This window comes from Oncorhynchus mykiss, chromosome 30, assembly GCF_057628025.1.
Source record: "Oncorhynchus mykiss isolate SJ-2025 chromosome 30, ASM5762802v1, whole genome shotgun sequence".
In the NCBI taxonomy this organism is placed as follows: Eukaryota; Metazoa; Chordata; class Actinopteri; order Salmoniformes; family Salmonidae; genus Oncorhynchus; species Oncorhynchus mykiss.
The window spans coordinates 26,852,501-26,873,312 of NC_143051.1; the positions used below are offsets into that span (position 1 = coordinate 26,852,501).

Genomic DNA, 20,812 nt, shown 5'->3' on the forward strand with positions numbered 1-20,812 from the left:
TGTCTCCTACAGATCAACGTACTTTGGTGGAAAAGGTGGAAATCAATCCCAGAACAAGAACAAAGGATCTTGTGAAAATGCTGGAGGAAACAGGTACAAAAGTATCTATATCCACAGTAAAACGAGTCCTATATAGACATAACCTGAAAGGCAGCTCAGCAAGGAAGAAGCCACTGCTCCAAAACCGCCATAAAAAAGCCAGACTACGGTTTGCAACTGCACATGGGGACAAAGATCATACTTTTTGGAGAAATGTCCTCTGGTCTGATGAAACAAAAATGGAACTGTTTAGCCATAATGACCATCGTTATGTTTGGAGGAAAAAGGGGGAGGCTTGCAAGCCGTAGAGCACCATTCCAACACTGAAGAACGGGGGTGGCAGCATCATGTTGTGGGGGTGCTTTGCTGCAGGAGGGACTGGTGCACTTCACAAAATAGATGGTAACATAAGGAAGGAAAATGATGTGGATCAATCCTATAGAACATTTGTGGGCAGAACTGAAAAAGCGTGTGCGAGCAAGGAGGACTACAAACCGGGATTCAGTTACACCAGCTCTGTCAGGAGGAATGGGCCAAAATTCACCTCAACTTATTGTGGGAAGCTTGTGGAAAGCTACCCGAAACATTTGACCCAAGTTAAACAATTTAAAGGCAATGCTACCAAATACTAATTGAGTGTATGTAAACTTCTGACCCACTGGGAATGTGATGAAAGAAATAAAAAGCTGAAGTAAATCATTCACTCTTCTATTATTCTGACATTTCACATTCTTAAAATAATGTGGTAATGCTAGCTGACCTAAGACGGGGCATTTTTACTAGGATTAAATGTCAGGAATTGGGAAGAACTGAGTTTAAATGTATTTGGCTAAGGTTTATGTAAAGTTCTGACTTCAACTGTATGTGTTTATCACAGTACCAGGCAAAATGTTGGACACACCAACTCATTCCAGGGTTTTTCTTTATTTTTACTATTTTCTACATTGTAAAACAATAGTGAAGACATCAAAACTATGACATAGCCATCATCTTATAGTAACCAAAAAAGTGTCAAAATCAAAATATATTTAAGTTTCTTCAAAGTATGGCTACACTTTTTTGGTTTGATGACCGCTTTGCACATACTTGGCATTCTCTTAACCAATTTCACAATGGAATAGAATGGAATGCATTTCACCTGGAATGCATTTCATTTAACATGTGTGCCTTTTTAAAAAGTAAATTTGTGAAATTTCTTTCCTTAAAATGTTTGAGCCAATCAGTTGTGACAAGGTAGAGGTGGTATACAGAAGATGGCCCTTTTTGGTAAAAGACCAAGTCCATATTATGGCAAGAACAGCTCAAATAAGCAAAGAGAAATGACATTCCATCGTCCGGCTTCTTCAGCTGTGGGATCATCTGAGACCAGCCACCTGGACCGCTGATGAAACTGAGGAGTATTTGTCTGTAATAAAGCCTTTTTGTGGGGGGAAAGTCATTCGGATTGGCTGGGCCTGTCTCCCCAGTGGCTGGGCCTGTCTCCCCAGTGGCTGGGCCTGTCTCCCCAGTGGGTGGGCCTGTCTCCCCAGTGGGTGGGCCTGTCTCCCCAGTGGCTGGGCCTGTCTCCCCAGTGGCTGGGCCTGTCTCCCCAGTGGGTGGGCCTGTCTCCCCAGTGGGTGGGCCTGTCTCCCCAGTGGCTGGGCCTGTCTCCCCAGTGGGTGGGCCTGTCTCCCCAGTGGGTGGGCCTGTCTCCCCAGTGGGTGGGCCTGTCTCCCCAGTGGCTGGGCCTGTCTCCCCAGTGGCTGGGCCTGTCTCCCCAGTGGGTGGGCCTGTCTCCCCAGTGGGTGGGCCTGTCTCCCCAGTGGGTGGGCCTGTCTCCCCAGTGGCTGGGCCTGTCTCCCCAGTGGGTGGGCCTGTCTCCCCAGTGGGTGGGCCTGTCTCCCCAGTGGCTGGGCCTGTCTCCCCAGTGGCTGGGCCTGTCTCCCCAGTGGCTGGGCCTGTCTCCCCAGTGGCTGGGCCTGTCTCCCCAGTGGGTGGGCCTGTCTCCCCAGTGGGTGGGCCTGTCTCCCCAGTGGCTGGGCCTGTCTCCCCAGTGGGTGGGCCTGTCTCCCAAGTTCCCATCGAGGCCCACCAATAGCTCCACCGCTGCACAATCATGTGAAATCCATAGATTAGGGCCTGATGAATGTATTTCATTTGACTTATTTCCTTATATGAACTGTACCTCAGTAAAATCGTTGAAAATGTTGCATGTTGCGTTTATATTTTTGTTCAGTGTGTATATGTAACACAGTCACATCTGAAATTATTGGCACCCTTGATAATGATGAGCAGTAAATGTTCTAAAATAAATCAAAATACTGAGGTAAAAAAAAATGTAACAAGTAATAACCAAATGTCAAGACCTAACATCCCTCCTCATGTGTTCTCCAATCTCATAAAACATTTTAGAAAATGGCTCAGTGTCGTCATTCTTGCAAGGGCAGGGTGCTATTGTATTGAAAACAGGGGTGCCAATAACTTTGACCAATATCTTTTTTAGATTTTTTTGTGTTACTTGTTGGACAAAATCTCTTTCTCTGAACGATTGTATTAGTATAAAGTTATGTTGGTTCTTTTTTTGCATGAAATATAGCTCAGTATTTGGATTCATTTTATACAGTCTTTTTTGCTCGTCTTTATAATGGGTGCCAATAATTATGACCTGACTATCTTTGTACCTCCCCACCTACAGTGGGGAGAACAAGTATTTGATACACTGCAGGTTTTCCCACTTACAAAGCATGTAGAGGTCTGTAATTTTTATCATAGGTACACTTCAACTGTGAGAGACGGAATCTAAAACAAAAATCCAGAAAATCACTGTGTGATTTATAAGTAATTAATTTGCATTTTATTGCATGACATAAGTATTTGATACATCAGTAAAGCAGAACTTAATATTTGGTACAGAAACCTTTGTTTGCAATTACAGAGATCATACGTTTCCTGTAGTTCTTGACCAGGTTTGCACACACTGCAGCAGGGATTTTGGCCCACTCCTCCATACAGACCTTCTCCAGATCCTTCAGGTTTCGGGGCTGTCGCTGGGCAATATAGACTTTCAGCTCCCTCCAAAGATTTTCTATTGGGTTCAGGTCTGGAGACTGGCTAGGCCACTCCAGGACCTTGAGATGCTTCTTACGGAGCCACTCCTTAGTTAGCCCTGGCTGTGTGTTGTCATGCTGGAAGACCCAGCCACAACCCATCTTCAATGCTCTTACTGAGGGAAGGAGGTTGTTGGCCAAGATCTCGTGATACATGGCCCCATCCATCCTCCCCTCAACACGGTGCAGTCGTCCTGTCCCCTTTGCAGAAAACCATCCCCAAAGAATGATGTTTCCACCTCCATGCTTCACGGGTGGGATGGTGTTCTTGGGGTTGTACTCATCCTTCTTCCTCCAAACACAGCGAGTGGAGTTTAAACCAAAAAGCTCTATTTTTGTCTCATCAGACCACATTACCTTCTCCTGGACATGCGCTGGCTTGAGCAGGGGGACCTTGCGTGTGCTGCAGGATTTTAATCCATGACGGCGTAGTGTGTTACTAATGGTTTTCTTTGATACTTTGGTCCCAGCTCTCTTCAGGTCATTGACCAGGTCCTGCCGTGTAGTTCTGGGCTGATCCCTCACCTCCCTCATGATCATTGATGCCCCACGGGGTGAGATTTTGCATGGAGCCCCAGGCCGAGTGTGATTGACCGTCATCTTGAACTTTTTTTTTTCTAATAATTGCGCCAACAGTTGTTGCCTTCTCACCAAGCTGCTTGCCTATTGTCCTGTAGCCCATCCCAGCCTTGTGTAGGTCTACAATTTTATTCCTGATGTCCTTACACAGCTCTCTGGTCTTGGCCATTGTGGAGAGGTTGGAGTCTGTTTGATTGAGTGTGTGGACAGGTGTCTTTTATACAGGTAACGAGTTCAAACAGGTGCAGTTAATACAGGTATTGAGTGGAGAACAGGAGGGCTTCTTAAATAAAAACGAACAGGTCTGTGAGAGCCGGAATTCTTACTGGTTGGTAGGTGATCAAATACTTATGTCATGCAATAAAATGCAAATTAATTACTTAAAAATCATACAATGTGATTTTCTGGATTTTTGTTTTAGATTCCGTCTCCCACAGTTGAAGTGTACCTATGATAACAATTACAGACCTCTACATGCCTTGTAAGTAGGAAAACCTGCAAAATCGGCAGTGTATCAAATACTTGTTCTCCCCACAGTATGTGTGAAATAGTCAATGATCCATTCATGGTAGAAACCTGTTGGAACCGTACCGGTACTGCATACAGCAGCTGGGCTCTGTTATCTGACATAATGTTCCATACTGTCAGACACACACGAGCACAAACACACGCACAGATGTTCCATGTTACCAGGACATGATTCAGTCTTCAGTCTAAACCTGTTGTTAGTAGCCGAGCCTTCTATGTGCTCTGTTCCCCACAGACTCTCTCTCACACACACACACACACACACACACACTCTAAAGATAGCAACACATTGGCAGCACTCTAAATCCAACCAGCCCAAGCCTAATTAAGCATATTTATTTGACGTGGGAGTGTATAGGAGGGCTGAGGGCGTATTGTCACATATTGTGCCAGAGGAGCCGCTGTGGAATCAGCACATATTGATTGTGGATCCTGTGGATTGACCAGCCATTGAGCTGCTTCTTCTCTTCTCCTCCTCTTTTCTATCCTGTGGTGATGGCAGCCATTTTGACCACTACCACACCTCAAAGTCAGACACCAACCTACACAGTACTAGGCTAGCTAAGCCACCTGTGTGTTGCTGTTTCAGATGAGACTCTGAATAACAATAAGCTAGCTGTAGGAGTGACAGAAGTGGTCTCATCCATAGTCTCAGGGTTTGCAGGCTGTGGATTTGTTTGGGGAGACAGCCAGTCAGATGATTTGCATGTCCATCTGTTTAAAAGCTCATTTGGCTGTCAATGGCGGCTCTAAGAAGTGATGAGCTACTGTGGACAGCCAGGTTTGGTGAATGGGTTGCCAAGTTTGGTAAGTTATTCTTCTCCGACGGGATGGGAGGCCTCTCCACCAATCATTAACGGTGAATGGCTGATCTCACGGCTCATTCGTCAGCGTGACATAGCGCTGTCCAGAAATGGGAGACATTCGTTATCTGGTGGTGTTTGTGGGAGGGTGGAGGGTGTTTGCGTGTGAACACACGTTACATAACGAAAACACATTAAGGAGCCCTGTCCATTCATGCCTGTCCTAACATCACAACATCAAAGGTATTAGTCCTTTCATCAGGGACAGTTTCCTAGCTTTTCTAGGTGTATTGCTCCTCTCCTCTCCAGCCTGTCTCTGTCTGTTTCTCCTCTCCAGCCTCTTTCTCTGTCTGTTTCTCCTCTCCAGCCTGTTTCTCCTCTCCAGCCTGTCTCAATCTGTTTCTCCTCTCCAGCCTGTCTCAATCTGTTTCTCCTCTCCAACCTGTCTCGATCTGTTTCTCCTCTCCAGCCTGTCTCTCTCTGTCTGTTTCTCCTCTCCAGCCTGTCTCAATCTGTTTCTCCTCTCCAGCCTCTTTCTCTGTCTGTTTCTCCTCTCCAGCCTGTCTTTCTCTGTCTGTTTCTCCTCTCCAGCCTGTCTCGATCTGTTTCTCCTCTCCAGCCTGTCTTTCTCTGTCTGTTTCTCCTCTCCAGCCTGTCTCTCTCTGTCTGTTTCTCCTCTCCAGCCTGTCTCTCTCTGTCTGTTTCTCTTCTCCAACCTGTCTCGATCTGTTTCTCCTCTCCAGCCTGTCTCGATCTGTTTCTCCTCTTCAGCCTGTCTTTCTCTGTCTGTTTCTCCTCTCCAGCCTGTCTTTCTCTGTCTGTTTCTCCTCTCCAGCCTGTCTCTCCCTGTCTGTTTCTCCTCTCCAGCCTGTCTCTCTCTGTCTGTTTCTCCTCTCCAGCCTGTCTCTCTCTGTCTGTTTCTCCTCTCCAGCCTGTCTCTCTCTGTCTGTTTCTCCTCTCCAGCCTGTCTCGATCTGTTTCTCCTCTCCAGCCTGTCTCGATCTGTTTCTCCTCTCCAGCCTGTCTTTCTCTGTCTGTTTCTCCTCTCCAGCCTGTCTCTCTGTCTGTTTCTCCTCTCCAGCTTGTCTCAATCTGTTTCTCCTCTCCAGCCTGTCTGTCTGTTTCTCCCCCCCGTCCAGCCTGTCTCTGCCATTCTCCTTTTCTTGTTTTTCCACACACAGGTAAAATACATAATTCCTTGGAAAAATAAATAGTTTTAAGAATGCTCCTCTATTTTCTCTGAAATTAGATTAGTGTACACTGAGTGTACAAAACATTTAGAACACCTTCCTAATATTGAGTTGTATTCCCCCCGTTTTGCCCTCAGAACAACTGCAATTCTTTGGGGCATGGAGTCTACAAGGTGTTGCAAGCATTCCACGGAGAAGCTGGCCCATGTTGACTCCAGTGCGTCCCACAGTTGTGTGAAGTTGGCTGGATGTCCTTTGGGAGGTGGACTATTCTTGATACACACAGGAAACTGTTGAGCGTTAAAAAAACAGCAGCGTTGCAGTTCTTGACACACTCAAACCGGTGTGCCTGGCACCAAATAGCATACCCCTTTCAAAGGCACTGAAATGTTTTGTCCAGCCTATTCACCCTCACAATCCAGGTCTCTATTGTCTCGAGGCTTTTTTTTAACTGGTTTTCTCCTGAAGTGGATTTAACAGGAGACATCAATAAGGGATCCTTAGCTTTCACCTGGACTCACCTGGTCAGTCTGTCATGGAAAGAACATGTTTGTACACTCAGTGTATGTACTGTAGTCCATTGTGCAGACGGAGTTACTCAAAACGCAACTGATCTCAAAAATCTATTCTATCACCCATGTACTGTAGGCAAGGTGTAGGAAGACTGGCTCACCTACTTTCCAGACCACAAACCTGCAAAGGACCACTTTACCCTCGGCTGTCCCTTTAAACTGCGTCCCTCCCTCCTCTTAGAGAGAGACACCGTGTCCTCAGCCCTTCCACTCTACTTTTGTCCTCCTCTTAGAGAGAGAGACACCATGTCCTCAGCCCTTCCACTCTACTTTTGTCCTCTTAGAGAGAGAGACACCATGTCCTCAGCCCTTCCACTCTACTTTTGTCCTCCTCTTAGAGAGAGACACCATGTCCTCAACCCTTCCACTCTACTTTTGTCCTCCTCTTAGAGAGAGACACCATGTCCTCACCCCTTCCACTCTACTTTTGTCCTCCTCTTAGAGAGAGACACCATGTCCTCAGCCCTTCCACTCTACTTTTGTCCTCCTCTTAGAGAGAGACACCATGTCCTCAGCCCTTCCACTCTACTTTTGTCCTCCTCTTAGAGAGAGACACCATGTCCTCAGCCCTTCCACTCTACTTTTGTCCTCCTCTTAGAGAGAGACACCATGTCCTCAGCCCTTCCACTCTACTTTTGTCCTCCTCTTAGAGAGACACCATGTCCTCAGCCCTTCCACTCTACTTTTGTCCTCCTCTTAGAGAGAGAGACACCATGTCCTCAGCCCTTCCACTCTACTTTTGTCCTCCTCTTAAATCCCAGAGTTAATGGAGATTTCATCAGAGTTTGTCCCGGCCCCCTAATAAAGTGTCAGAGTAATTAAAATACCATATTTCTAGCAGGAGCGTCCATGCATCTCCAACTGTCTCTTTGTCTCTGCAGGAGGACATGATTAACCCAGTGAACGGTTGTACCAAAAGAGAGAGAGGGGGGGGGGGGGGAGACAACTGATTTATCCTCCCCACAGTTTAGCTGGACCATCAATCAGGAAGCACCGACACAGCAGCTTAGCCAATCAGGAGAGAGCGACATACTGTAGAACAGGGCTGTTAAAACGCTCACCACACCAGTAGCTTAATAGCGAAAACTATCAGAAAAGTCATCTGGGCGAAGTGTATAATGTTGCAACATCCACATCGCAGACGTTGGCTCTGTAGTCGGCGTAGAAACGTTTAAAAAGTGAACCTTTTCAACAAGTATCCAGCCGGGAGACTGACTGATATCCTCGGAGTTGCTAAGTGGACACTGAACTAACCTTTACATTTTTAATCTTCGGTATATCAGTAAATTCTGAATCAACTTAATATCAATTTAACAGTGTATTCTAGTGTTCTGTGTCTGTGTACAGTAGCTACTGTACTGGCTTGTGTGTTTGTGTTCTGTTTCTCTTTCCAATTTGAAGAGAGTAGGCATGACACTCGTTCACAGTTACACGCTGGATGTTGTATTACTTCAAGTATTACTTCATTTCTCTCTCCCCCCCAGTACCCATCATTTGTGTGTGGGTGTGTGTGTGGTTCTAACCCGGTTCTATCTTTCTCCCCAGAACCCGTCAGTGCCATCTGCTGCTGGACGTGTTCAACTCAACAGAACATGAGCTGATGGTCAGCGCCAACAACAACCAGGACCTGGTGCTGCACCCATCAGAGTGTCAGAGGTATGTGACCTTTAACCTGCCCATTCACAGGGAGCCAGTGGATAACAGTCCATTCCATGTATTAAATGTATACACATTGTGGGCCAGGTTTCTGGTTTGAACATGAGCCCGTAAATGAATGAACGTATATGAACACAAACTCAAATCCAACCAGTCAGAGTCATATGAGTGAACGATATACACCGAGTGTACAAAACATTAGGAATACGTGCTCTTTGACTAGGTGAATCCAGGTGAAACCTATGATCCCTTAATGATGTCCCATATTGATGAGACATAGATTGTGTATGTGTTCCATTCAGAGGGTGAATGGGAAAGACAAAATATTTATGTGGATTTGAACGGGGTATGGTAGTAGGTGCCAGGCGCACCGGTTTGTGTCAAGAACTGCAGCGCTGCTGGGTTTTTCACGCTCAACAGTTTCCCGTGTGTATCAAGAATGGTTCACCACCCAAAGGACATCCAGCCAACTTGACACAATTGTGGGAAGCATTGGAGTCAACATGGGCCTGCAACCCTGTGGAATGGTTTCTGCACCCTGTGGAGTCCATGGCCTGGCGAATTGAGGCTGTTCTGGGGGCAAAAGGGGGGGGGGGGGGGGGTGCTGGATGTTTTGTACACTGTGTATACTGTGACCAAGCCCATGTTCTGTGTGTGTATCGTGTGACATATATAGCCTACATATAGCCTGCAGTGTGTCTTCTGTCTTCAGGTGCTTTAAACAGCGTTCTAATAGCCGTAGTTGGGTTAATGAGACTGTAATGGCTAAGTATGGATTCGTGCCGACGGGTCAACGCTGTCTTGTTGACCTAACCATGGTAGTTAGGTCCATTATTGACATCCCGCTCTGGGGTGTTTTACTGGGGGTCAATAACGACAGCCTCTGGAGCCGCCCTTTAAAGGGGTAGTACTCCCAAATGTTCAAAATGACATTGGTTTCCTTACCCTGTAAGAAGTCTATTGACAAGGTGAACTAACCAAATCACGGACTGCTGTCTTAATTTGGCCATAGGCTGCTTACAGGGTAAAGAAACCAATTCATAATTTTGTGATTTGGGTTAACTATGCCTTTAAAATCCTCCTTTACTAGGTAACCTAAACTTTCTAAATATGTCTATGGAGCTGCTCATGTCACTGGAGTTTAGTATGAGACGAGATTAATGTTGACTTTGAACACTAAGTGGGGGCTCAATCAGTAGCTAGCTGTATCTCTCAACACACATTCCTTCTGCATTGATGAAGACATGTCGGACATTTGTTTACAGTGAGAGCTGCTGTACGTCTTGACATGGGATTATTCCGACACTGTCGCTTCCTCTCCCTTTCTCTTCCCCCTCTCCATCTCTGAACCTCTCTCTCTGCCTCCGTTCCTCTCCTCTCTTCCCCCTCTCCGTCTCTGAACCTCTCTCTGCCTCCGTTCCTCTCCTCTCTTCCCCCTCTCCATCTCTGAACCTCTCTCTCTGCCTCCGTTCCTCTCCTCTCTTCCCCCTCTCCATCTCTGAACCTCTCTCTCTGCCTCCGTTCCTCTCCTCTCTTCCCCCTCTCCATCTCTGAACCTCTCTCTCTGCCTCCGTTCCTCTCCTCTCTTCCCCCTCTCCATCTCTGAACCTCTCTCTCTGCCTCCGTTCCTCTCCCTTTCTCTTCCCCCTCTCCATCTCTGAACCTCTCTCTCTGCCTCCGTTCCTCTCCCTTTCTCTTCCCCCTCTCCATCTCTGAACCTCTCTCTCTGCCTCCGTTCCTCTCCTCTCTTCCCCCTCTCCATCTCTGAACCTCTCTCTCTGCCTCCGTTCCTCTCCTCTCTTCCCCCTCTCCATCTCTGAACCTCTCTCTCTGCCTCCGTTCCTCTCCTCTCTTCCCCCTCTCCATCTCTGAACCTCTCTCTCTGCCTCCGTTCCTCTCCCTTTCTCTTCCCCCTCTCCATCTCTGAACCTCTCTCTCTGCCTCCGTTCCTCTCCTCTCTTCCCCCTCTCCATCTCTGAACCTCTCTCTGCCTCCGTTCCTCTCCTCTCCTCCCCCTCTCCATCTCTGAACCTCTCTCTGCCTCCGTTCCGTTCCTCTCCTCTCCTCCCCCTCTCCATCTCTGAACCTCTCTCTGCCTCCGTTCCTCATCTCCATCTCTGAACCTCTCTCTCTGCCTCCGTTCCTCTCCTCTCTTCCCCCTCTCCATCTCTGAACCTCTCTCTCTGCCTCCGTTCCTCTCCTTTCTTCCCCCTCTCCATCTCTGAACCTCTCTCTGCCTCCGTTCCTCTCCTCTCTTCCCCCTCTCCATCTCTGAACCTCTCTCTGCCTCCGTTCCTCTCCTCTCTTCCCCCTCTCCATCTCTGAACCTCTCTCTCTGCCTCCGTTCCTCTCCTCTCTTCCCCCTCTCCATCTCTGAACCTCTCTCTGCCTCCATTCCTCTCCCTTTCTCTTCCCCCTCTCCATCTCTGAACCTCTCTCTCTGCCTCCGTTCCTCTCCTCTCTTCCCCCTCTCCATCTCTGAACCTCTCTCTCTGCCTCCGTTCCTCTCCTCTCTTCCCCCTCTCCATCTCTGAACCTCTCTCTCTGCCTCCGTTCCTCTCCTCTCTTCCGCACACTGCTTGTTATTCCTCTGAACGAGTTACGACTCCTGTCACAGCTATGCTATGAATGCGTGAGTGGGGAGTGTGCGTGTACACCGTGTGACCCACAAGCCTTACTCTACAGGAGAGGAATGTTATCTTACAGCCTGCATCTGAGACAACACAGGGTGGTGTGGGGTTGTTCCTTACTCTACAGGAGAGGAATGTTCTCTTACAGCCTGCATCTGAGACAACACAGGGTGGTGTGGGGTTGTTCCTTACTCTACAGGAGAGGAATGTTCTCTTACAGCCTGCATCTGAGACAACACAGGGTGGTGTGGGGTTGTTCCTTACTCTACAGGAGAGGAATGTTCTCTTACGGCCTGCATCTGAGACAACACAGGGTGGTGTGGGGTTGAGGGAGGTCTCCTAGCTTTTCCAGGAAAGTGACAGTAAGACTTTGGACCGCCCTGTTCTCCTGTCTATGGTAACACGTTAGGAATGAGGAACCCACTGCCTTCGGAGAGGTCTTGTCAAGAGGTCGGGCTTTCTTTTCAAGACTTTTAATTCAAAGTGTGCATGTGAGCCGGTTACAGGCAGGTCAGCAGTTCATTTTTAATCGCTGGTATTACAGCCGCAGTGGAGACACAGCTCTGAATCCTGCCTGAGCTTCCATACATTAGAACAGGAAAACACTCCAGTGACCTGAAGCCCTGGTTTCTATAATATATGTGTGCGGCTGCTCGTGTGTGTGTGTGTGCGCGGCTGCTCGCGTGCGAGTTCATCGAAGAAGGAAAGAGGTCTGGTTCACTTCATCTTCTCCCATCTTCCAACGCTCAGCCTTCCAGATCTTTACCATTCGTTCCTGTTCATTACAGCTGAAAGACAGATGAGAGGTGCAGGAGATATGAATGAAAATGGCCCCTCTGATGTTTGGAAGCCCTAGAAAGCTCAAACACCGACCTCTGTCAGCCTCTTCAACCAAAGCCTCTTTTGTCTCTCTTTCTCTTTGTGTATGAGCACCATGGGGAAAAGGGAGAATAGAGAGAGAAGGACTTGTCTATTGTAGTTTGGTTGTTTTGTCTTGATTTGAATGGGCAGCCACAATGTTATTCATGACTTTAATGAAATTCACAGCATGAGATCTCAAGGGATCATAACCCACAGTTAAAATGAAACACCTTTATGCAGACCTGAATAAAGGTAAATAAACCAATGTGACGTTCTTGTCGATGAAATACACGTTGCCAGTTTATTAGGTACACCTTCTAGTACCGGGTCGGACCCCCCCTTTGCCTCCAGAACAGCCTGAAGTCTTCGGGGGCATGGACATGTTGCTCAATTGGTATCAAGGGACCTAACATGTGCCAGAAAAACATCCCCACACCGCCACCACCCTGTACCGTTGACACCAGGCAAGGATATGGCCATGGACTCATGCTGCTTACGCCAAATCCTGACTCTGCCATCTGCATGACGCAACGGGAACCGGGATTCGTCGGACCAGGCAATGTTTTTCCACTCCTCAGTTGTCCATTGTTGGTGATGGCGTGCCTGCTGGAGCCGCTTCTTCTTGTTTGTATCTGATAGGAGTGGAACCCGGTATGGTCGTCTGCCGCTTGAGCCCATCCGTGACGATGACCAACGAGTTGTGGGTTCTGAGATCCTGTTGGGCAGGATTGTGGCCCTTCTCTTAGCTTGCACGACTCTTGCCATTCTCCTTCGACCTCTCTCACCAACGAGCTGTTTTCGTCCACAGGACTGCCGCTGACTGGATGTGTTTTGTTTGTCACACCATTCTCTGTAAACGCTAGACACTGTCATGCATGAATAGCCTAGGAGGCCACACATTTCTAACGTACTGGAAGCAGCACAACTAACTCTCACAATCATACTGTGCTCATTCGCTTAGGTCACTCATTTTGTCAATTCAAACGTTCAATCAAACAGTAACTGAATACCTCGATTACTGTCTGCCTGCTTTATATAGCAAGCCACGTCCACGTGACTCACTGTCTGTAGGAGTGAACCATTCTTGTGAACGCGGTGGTGTACCTAATAAACTGGCCACTGAGCGCTTCCAAACCAACTACTACAAGAAACGTGTGCCCTAGGCCTAAAGAAGCCCTAATTCGAATGAATCTGGAGAAGAAGAGCCAACAGCCATTGTTGGTTGTTGAACTCCATACTGACTTCCTAGAGTGTGTGTGCGTGCGTGCGTGCTGTGACGTGTGTTTGTGTGCATGTGCAGGTGCCGTGTGTGAGTTGAGCCCCTGAAGTATCAGTTTAATCTGTAACTGACTGCCAGACAGAAAAGATCCCTGAGGGGCTTCTTTTTATATCTCTGTCTCTTCTGTGTGAACAAAAGCTCAGGGTGAACGTCCTTCACTGGAGTATCTCATGATAGTCTCCATAATATCCTTTAAGGTTTTTTTGCTCCATTCATCCTGCAGACTGCTGTTATTTCCTGCATGGCCTGAAACCGCTGTCTGAATCACAGGTCTTTCCTGAGGTTTTGTTCTTTCAGCGCTGTAGTGGTGGCCCATTGAGTTGCTCGGTCTGTTTACAGACATGGATGATGGAGAACTTTGAAACAACATCCCATAGCACAGCCATCTGAAATGAATCTTTCCACACTTACTGCCTGATGACATTTACACTCAGGGCCCCCATTCCAGCATTGGGGAACATCCTGTTCCCCCCTCCTTCCTTATTTCCTGCAATTCTACACATCTTGTCTTGGGGTGCAAAGAAAATATTGCAGTTTTAAAGCTCATTTTCTTGAAACTCTATACATGGGGCGGCAGGTAGCCTAATGGTTATAGCGTTGGGCCAGTACCTTGTTGTGGCAAGGTAGTGGTGGTATACAGAAGATAGCCCTATTTGGTAAAAGACCAAGTCCATATTATGGCAAGAACAGCTCAAATAAGCAAAGAGAAACAGCAGTCCATCATTAATGTAAGACATGAGGTTCAGTCAATCTGGAAAATGTCAAGATCTTTGAAAGTTTCTTCAAGTGCAGTCGCAAAAACCGTCATGCATTGTGATGAAACTGGCTCTGATGAGGACCGCCAGACCCAGAGTTACCTCTGCTGCAGAGGACAAGTTCATTAGAGTTAACCGCACCTCAGATTGCAGCCCAAATAAATGCTTCACAGAGTTCAAGTACCAGACAATTCTCAACATCAACTGTTCAGAGGAGACTGCGTAAATTAGGCCTTCGTTGTCGAATTGCTGTTAAGAAACCACTCCTAAAGGACACCAATAAGAAGAGACTTGTTTGGGCCAAGAAACACGACCAACAAACATTAGACTGGTGGAACTCCTTTGGTCTGACGATTCCAAATGTGAGATTTGGTTCAGCTTAATATTGTGGAAAGAATGTTGCTTCCATCAATGTAATTGTCTGCATCATTTCCAATCCCCCATATATTTTTGTTGGTAAATATTTATATATACATACACATACCTATATCTTGTTATTAGTCCCACCCCTCAGCTCCATTCAACCCCTCCCATATATCTCTCAACATCATCCATTTTGGATTTCTATTTGCCATATATTTTTCAACTTTTATTTTATTTATTTTTATTTCATCTTTATTTAACCAGGTAGGCTAGTTGAGAACAAGTTCTCATTTACAACTGCGACCTGGCCAAGATAAAGCGTAGCAATTCGACACATACAACAACACAGAGTTACACATGGAGTAAACAAAACAAAACAAAATAAAAACAAAACAAAATAAAACAATAGTCTCTATACAGTGTGTGCAAATGAGGTAAGATAAGGGAGTTAAGGCAATAAATAGGCCATGGTGGTGAAGTAATTACAATATACCAATTAGACACTGGAATGGTAGATGTGCAGAAGATGAATATGCAAGTAGAGATACTGGGATGCAAAGGAGCAAGTTAAATAAATAAATACTGTATGGGGATGAGGTAGGTAGATGGATGGGCTGTTTACAGATGGGCTATGTACAGGTGCAGTGATCTGTGAGCTGCTCTGACAGCTGGTGCTTAAAGCTAGTCTCCAGCTTCAGAGATTTTTGCAGTTCGTTCCAGTCATTGGCAGCAGGGAACTGGAAGGAAAGACTACCAAAGGGGGAATTGGCTTTGGGGGTCACCAGTGAGATATACCTGCTGGAGCGCCTGCTACGAGTGGGTGCTGCTATGGTGAACAGTGAGCTGAGATAAGGCGGGGCTTTACCTAGCAGAGACTTGTAGATAACCTGTAGCCAGTGGGTTTGGCGACGAATATGAAGCGATGGCCAACCAACGAGAGCGTACAGGTCGCAATGGTGAGTAGTGTATGGGGCTTTGGTGACAAAACGGATGGCACTGTGATAGACTGCATCCAGTTTGTTGAGTAGAGTGTTGGAGGCTATTTTATAGATAATCACCGAAGTCGAGGATCGGTAGGATGTGCTGTGCGGTGATGCTTCACAAAAGTATTGAACATTTCTATTTCCATAGCTTCTACAGATTGTAAATTAAAAATAACAATTTTTTCTAAAATAATTATTATATTATTGATTGATTGACTATGGCTTTTCAAATCACCCAGTATTGCTATCTGCAGCGTTAGTTCTAGGCAAATGTTGCAATTCTTCAGCCATTCCCGGACCTGTGACCAAAAACGAGCTACATATGGAAAATACCAAAATAAATTATCTAATGACTCTGCCTCCTACAACAGAATCTGCAGAGCTGGGAAGACTGTATCCCCCATATATATAACATTCTATTGGTTGCAAGAATTTTGTATAGTAATTTAAATTGAAAAATTTGAAGATTTGAATCCGGTGTTGTTTTGTGTATCAATTCCTTAACCATGTGCCATGGAATGGGTACATCGAAAATCTTTTCCCAACTATTTTGGATTTATATGGCACAGCTGTCAGTTTTTTGGTCCTTAAATAAAATTGGTATATGTTTTTATTTATCACACTTTTCTTTAACCATTTACAGTGGGGCAAAAAAGTTTTTAGTCAGCCACCAATTGTGCAAGTTCTCCCACTTAAAGAGATGAGAGGCCTGTAATTTTCATCATAGGTACACTTCAACTATGACAGACAAAATGGAAAATATGATGGCAAGTTCAACAGCACAGTGACTCCGATTAATTATTAATTGTACACCTCCTCCCTGTAACAACTTGATAGGCCATTCTAAACAACACTGAGTCTGTGTATTGGTAATAGCCCCCTCATTACCTAAGAGGTTCTGATGGAGTGCCCTGCCTGCATATTGACAAAGGATGTGTCTCAAATGGCACCCTATTCCCTATGTAGTGCCCAATGCTGCATGCACATTTCACCATACTTTCTCCCATCTGTCAGTGCAGTAGAACTGGCACACATCCTAGCCAAAAGACCTCCGGATGTAGCATCCAGATGCCTTCTAATAGGGATCTGTATACATCCAACATCAAAGGATATGATGTTCCAGGTGATGCCCAGGGTGCTGCTGATCATGGAGGCCTGGGCGTGAAGCCTCTCCTCCTCCAGTAGTTTGGGGTTGGTGTAGCGCACGGCTTCCTGGTCCGGCTGGGGTAACGTGTGAAAGTCGAACTTAGCCACCTGGATCGCCATCCTAGAGGGGAGGGAGAGAGAAGAGCGAAGGTTAGACACAGGAGACAGAGACTTGGGTACAACGTTTTTACATTTTTATTTACCTTTATTTATACAGGTTTTTTCTCATTGAGATAACTTCTCTTTTCCAAGAGAGAACTGGTCCAATAGCATCAGGGGGAACAATGTTTCAGACAAAACAACTTACATACACTAACACAACATTAAACAAAACTATAAACACACATACAGTACAACAAAAACATTTTACATTAAAACTACAAAAGTCTTGACTAAAAACGGTGGCCTGAAAACAATTACAGTCTTCTATGATATATACATCGATCAAGTATTTAAACTCCACCAACGAAACTAGATCATCAAATTTAAAAATGTTCAGGAGAGAATTCCAGGACCACGGTGCTAAGTACAGTGGGGCAAAAAAGGTTTTAGTCAGCCACCAATTGTGCAAGTTCTCCCACTTAAAAAGATGAGAGAGGCCTGTAATGTTCATCGTAGGTACACTTCAACTATGACAGACAAAATTAGAAAAAAAATCCAGAAAATCACATTGTAGGATTTTTAATGAATTTATTTGCAAATTATGGTGGAAAATAAGTATTTGGTCACCTACAAACAAGCAAGATTTCTGGCTCTCACAGACCTGTAACTTCTTCTTTAAGAGGCTCCTCTGTCCTCCACTCGTTACCTGTATTAATGGCACCTGTTTGAACTTGTTATCAGTATAAAAGACAGCTGTCCACAACCTCAAACAGTCACACTCCAAACTCCATTATGGCCAGAAACAAAATTGTAGACCTGCACCAGGCTGGGAAGACTGAATCTGCAATAGGTAAGCAGCTTGGTTTGAAGAAATAAACTGTGGGAGCAATTATTAGGAAATGGAAGACATACAAGACCACTGATAATCTCCCTCGATCTGGGGCTCCACGCAAGATCTCACCCTGTGGGGTCAAAATGATCACAAGAACGGTGAGCAAAAATCCCAGAACCACACGGGGGGACCTAGTGAATGACCTGCAGAGAGCTGGGACCAAAATAACAAAGCCTACCATCAGTAACACACTACGCCGCCAGGGACTCAAATCCTGCAGTGCCAGACGTGTCCCCCTGCTTAATAAGCCAGTACATGTCCAGGCCCGTCTGAAGTTTGCTAGAGAGCATTTGGATGATCCAGAAGAAGATTGGGAGAATGTCATATGTTCAGATGAAACCAAAATAGAACTGTTTGGTAAAAACTCAACTCGTCGTGTTTGGAGGACAAAGAATGCTGGGTTGCATCCAAAGAACACCGTACCTACTGTGAAGCATGGTGGTGGAAACATCATGCTTTGGGGCTGTTTTTCTGCAAAGGGACCAGGACGACTGATCCGTGTAAATGAAAGAATGAATGGGGCCATGTATCGTGAGATTTTGAGTGAAAACCTCCTTCCATCAGCAAGGGCATTGAAGATGAAACGTGGCTGGGTCTTTCAGCATGACAATGATCCCAAACACACCGCCCGGGCAACGAAGGAGTGGCTTCGTAAGAAGCATTTCAAGGTCCTGGAGTGGCCTAGCCAGTCTCCAGATCTCAACCCCATAGAAAATCTCTGGAGGGAGTTGAAAGTCCGTGTTGCCCAGCAACAGCCCCAAAACATCACTGCTCTAGAGGAGATCTGCATGCTGGAATTTGCCAAAATACCAGCAACAGTGTGTGAAAATCTTGTGAAGACTTACAGAAAAGATTGGACCTCTGTCATTGCCAACAAAGGGTATATAACAAAGTATTGAGAAACTTTTGTTATTGACCAAATACTTATTTTCCACCATAATTTGCAAATAGATTAATTAAAAATCCTAAAATGTGATTTTCTGGATTTTATTTCTCATTTTGTCCCTCATAGCTGATGTGTACCTATGATGAAAATTACAGGCCTCTCTCATCATTTTAAGTGAGAGAACTTACACAATTGGTGGCTGACTAAATACGTTTTTGCCCCACTGTATTTTAAGAATCCTATTTCTTATTTTTCATGATTAGCTATTAATATTTGTAGTAATGTAGGCAATGTATGAAAAGGATTTTACCTCTCACCAGTCTCGCCATTATCAAAATTACATTATTACAAGCAATTATTATATTAGCAAACAATTGTTGTGAATCACCCTCTATTGTCCCTAACATCTTTTACTCCTTCGCAACAGTTGTGAGATACACACTGTCTACACTATTAATCTACAATGTAGGAAATAGTAAACCTAAAGAAAAAGTCTTGAATGAGTAGGTGTGTCCATACTTTTGACTGGTACTGTATATTTATTTTATTGGAATGGGACCCTCATGCCGACCCCTCGGAGCCCGCCCAACAGTTTGGGAACCACTGGTTTAAAAGACACTAGGCTAGTTTGCAAATGTAATATTATCAGCCTATGTTTTAGCCTTTTTTCTTTACAGACATGAACGTTTTGCCAGCATGTGCTTCCTATAACCATTATCGATTTTTCTTCCACGCATGGGATGGTGGCCCGCATATGTTCTGTATCATCCAGTAGCTTCTTCTGGCCGACACACCCCTCTCAGAGGTGTTTCCTCTGTGACAGAGATGAGACCTGATTGTTCTCCGAGGTTCACTTCCTACTAGGGAAGGTTCTCTTAACACCCAGGGTCGAAACACCTCAGTGATGCTGGGTGAATTTGCTGTGAGGAGAAATGTTATTTTTTTCCTAAACATGTTTAGTTTGGGTCCATCTGGGGACGCACATTCATTATGGACATGTAATGGTATTTTTTTATAGATGACTCACCCCTCCCTAACTAGCTCCCTTAAGGACAAGAAATGGCTTAAGGAATGGGTTTAGTTATGGGAACATCTAGATCCCTGCTCACTCACCCATATTGCGAGAGAGCATCAAAATGTAAGTTTAGTATAGGTGCTGTAATAGCAAAACACATTAAAGGGACATTTCCAAATGTTTCAACTTCATAGTCCAACGTCTCCAGCACCACCCCAACATCAACATGGGAAAATTAGGCATTTCTATGTTGTTATAGTAAAAAAAGAGAAAGGTAAGTGCTTCCAATGACATCATCAACCAATTAGTAGGCAATGCCTACTCTATTGGTCAAAATCGCACGAGGCACACCGATGAGGTCATCGGAAGCACTTATCGTCCTCTATATTTTTACTACAAAACATAGAAATGCACTATTGTCACATATGTTCATGCTGGGGTGGTGCTGGAGATGATGAATATGAAGTTGAAAAATTGTGAAGTTTCCGTTTAAGAATCATATATTTTTGTTTTGGCTTCTGAACCTTCTAAACAGTCTGTTAGTTTACCCTCAGGGCCAGGCAACATATATGTTTGTTTTGGCTTCTGAACCTTCTAAACAGTCTGTTAGTTTACCCTCAGGGCCAGGCAACATATATGTTTGTTTTGGCTTCTGAACCTTCTAAACAGTCTGTTAGTTTACCCTCAGGGCCAGGCAACATATATGTTTGTTTTGGCTTCTGAACCTTCTAAACAGTCTGTTAGTTTACCCTCAGGGCCAGGCAACATATATGTTTGTTTTGGCTTCTGAACCTTCTAAACAGTCTGTTAGTTTACCCTCAGGGCCAGGCAACATATATTTTTGTTTTGGCTTCTGAACCTTCTGAACCTTCTAAACAGTCTGTTAGTTTACCCTCAGGGCCAGGCAACATATATTTTTAACACTAATCCCATTCATTCACAGCCATAATCTCATTTAGTTGAAACCATGACAGGGGTTTTATCTTTAGATCCTCCAAGCCACTAGATCATTTACTAATGAATCGAATAATTCACCAGATTCCAACATCGTACAGTATGTTCTCAGAGCTTTGTTTGTCTGCATTGAGAGAAACCCCGTGCTCTATACTGTCCCTCCCTGCAAACTCTGCATCGACTGAATTTAAATAGCATCTTGATCAATGCATTAGCAGATTCCTGCACTGAGGCATATCCATACTGTATATCCATACTGTAATTGTTCGTATAGATCTGTCTCTACAGCAGCCAATCCGATAGAAGTGTGTGCGTGTGTGTGTGCGTGCGTGTCAGAAAGAGCAGGACCGTTATTGATGGAGGTGTAGTCGGTGCTGAGGCTGTTGCTGGTAACCGGGGGTTACGGGGAGTCGGCCACATGCAGTCTATAAATAGCGTGTTGCTCTCGCCTGCCTCCGCACAGCCCGCCTCCGCACAGCCCACCTCCACTCTC

General features: G+C 45.4%; 1 protein-coding gene across 13 annotated transcripts in view; it reads left to right on the top strand.

Moving 5' to 3' along the window:
• LOC110489414 (trafficking protein particle complex subunit 9) overlaps positions 1-20,812 on the top strand; it is a 304,212-nt gene that overhangs the window by 185,988 nt on the left and 97,412 nt on the right. For all 13 annotated transcript variants that reach the window (XR_016493584.1, XR_016493586.1, XR_016493587.1 and 10 more), the window contains one exon: positions 8,343-8,453. Coding sequence is in view for 6 of the 13 variants with exons in the window: in XM_090227935.1 (XP_090084061.1) it covers positions 8,343-8,453 (111 nt within the window). In the remaining 7 variants the exon portion in view is untranslated. The remainder of the gene's footprint in view (positions 1-8,342; positions 8,454-20,812) is intronic.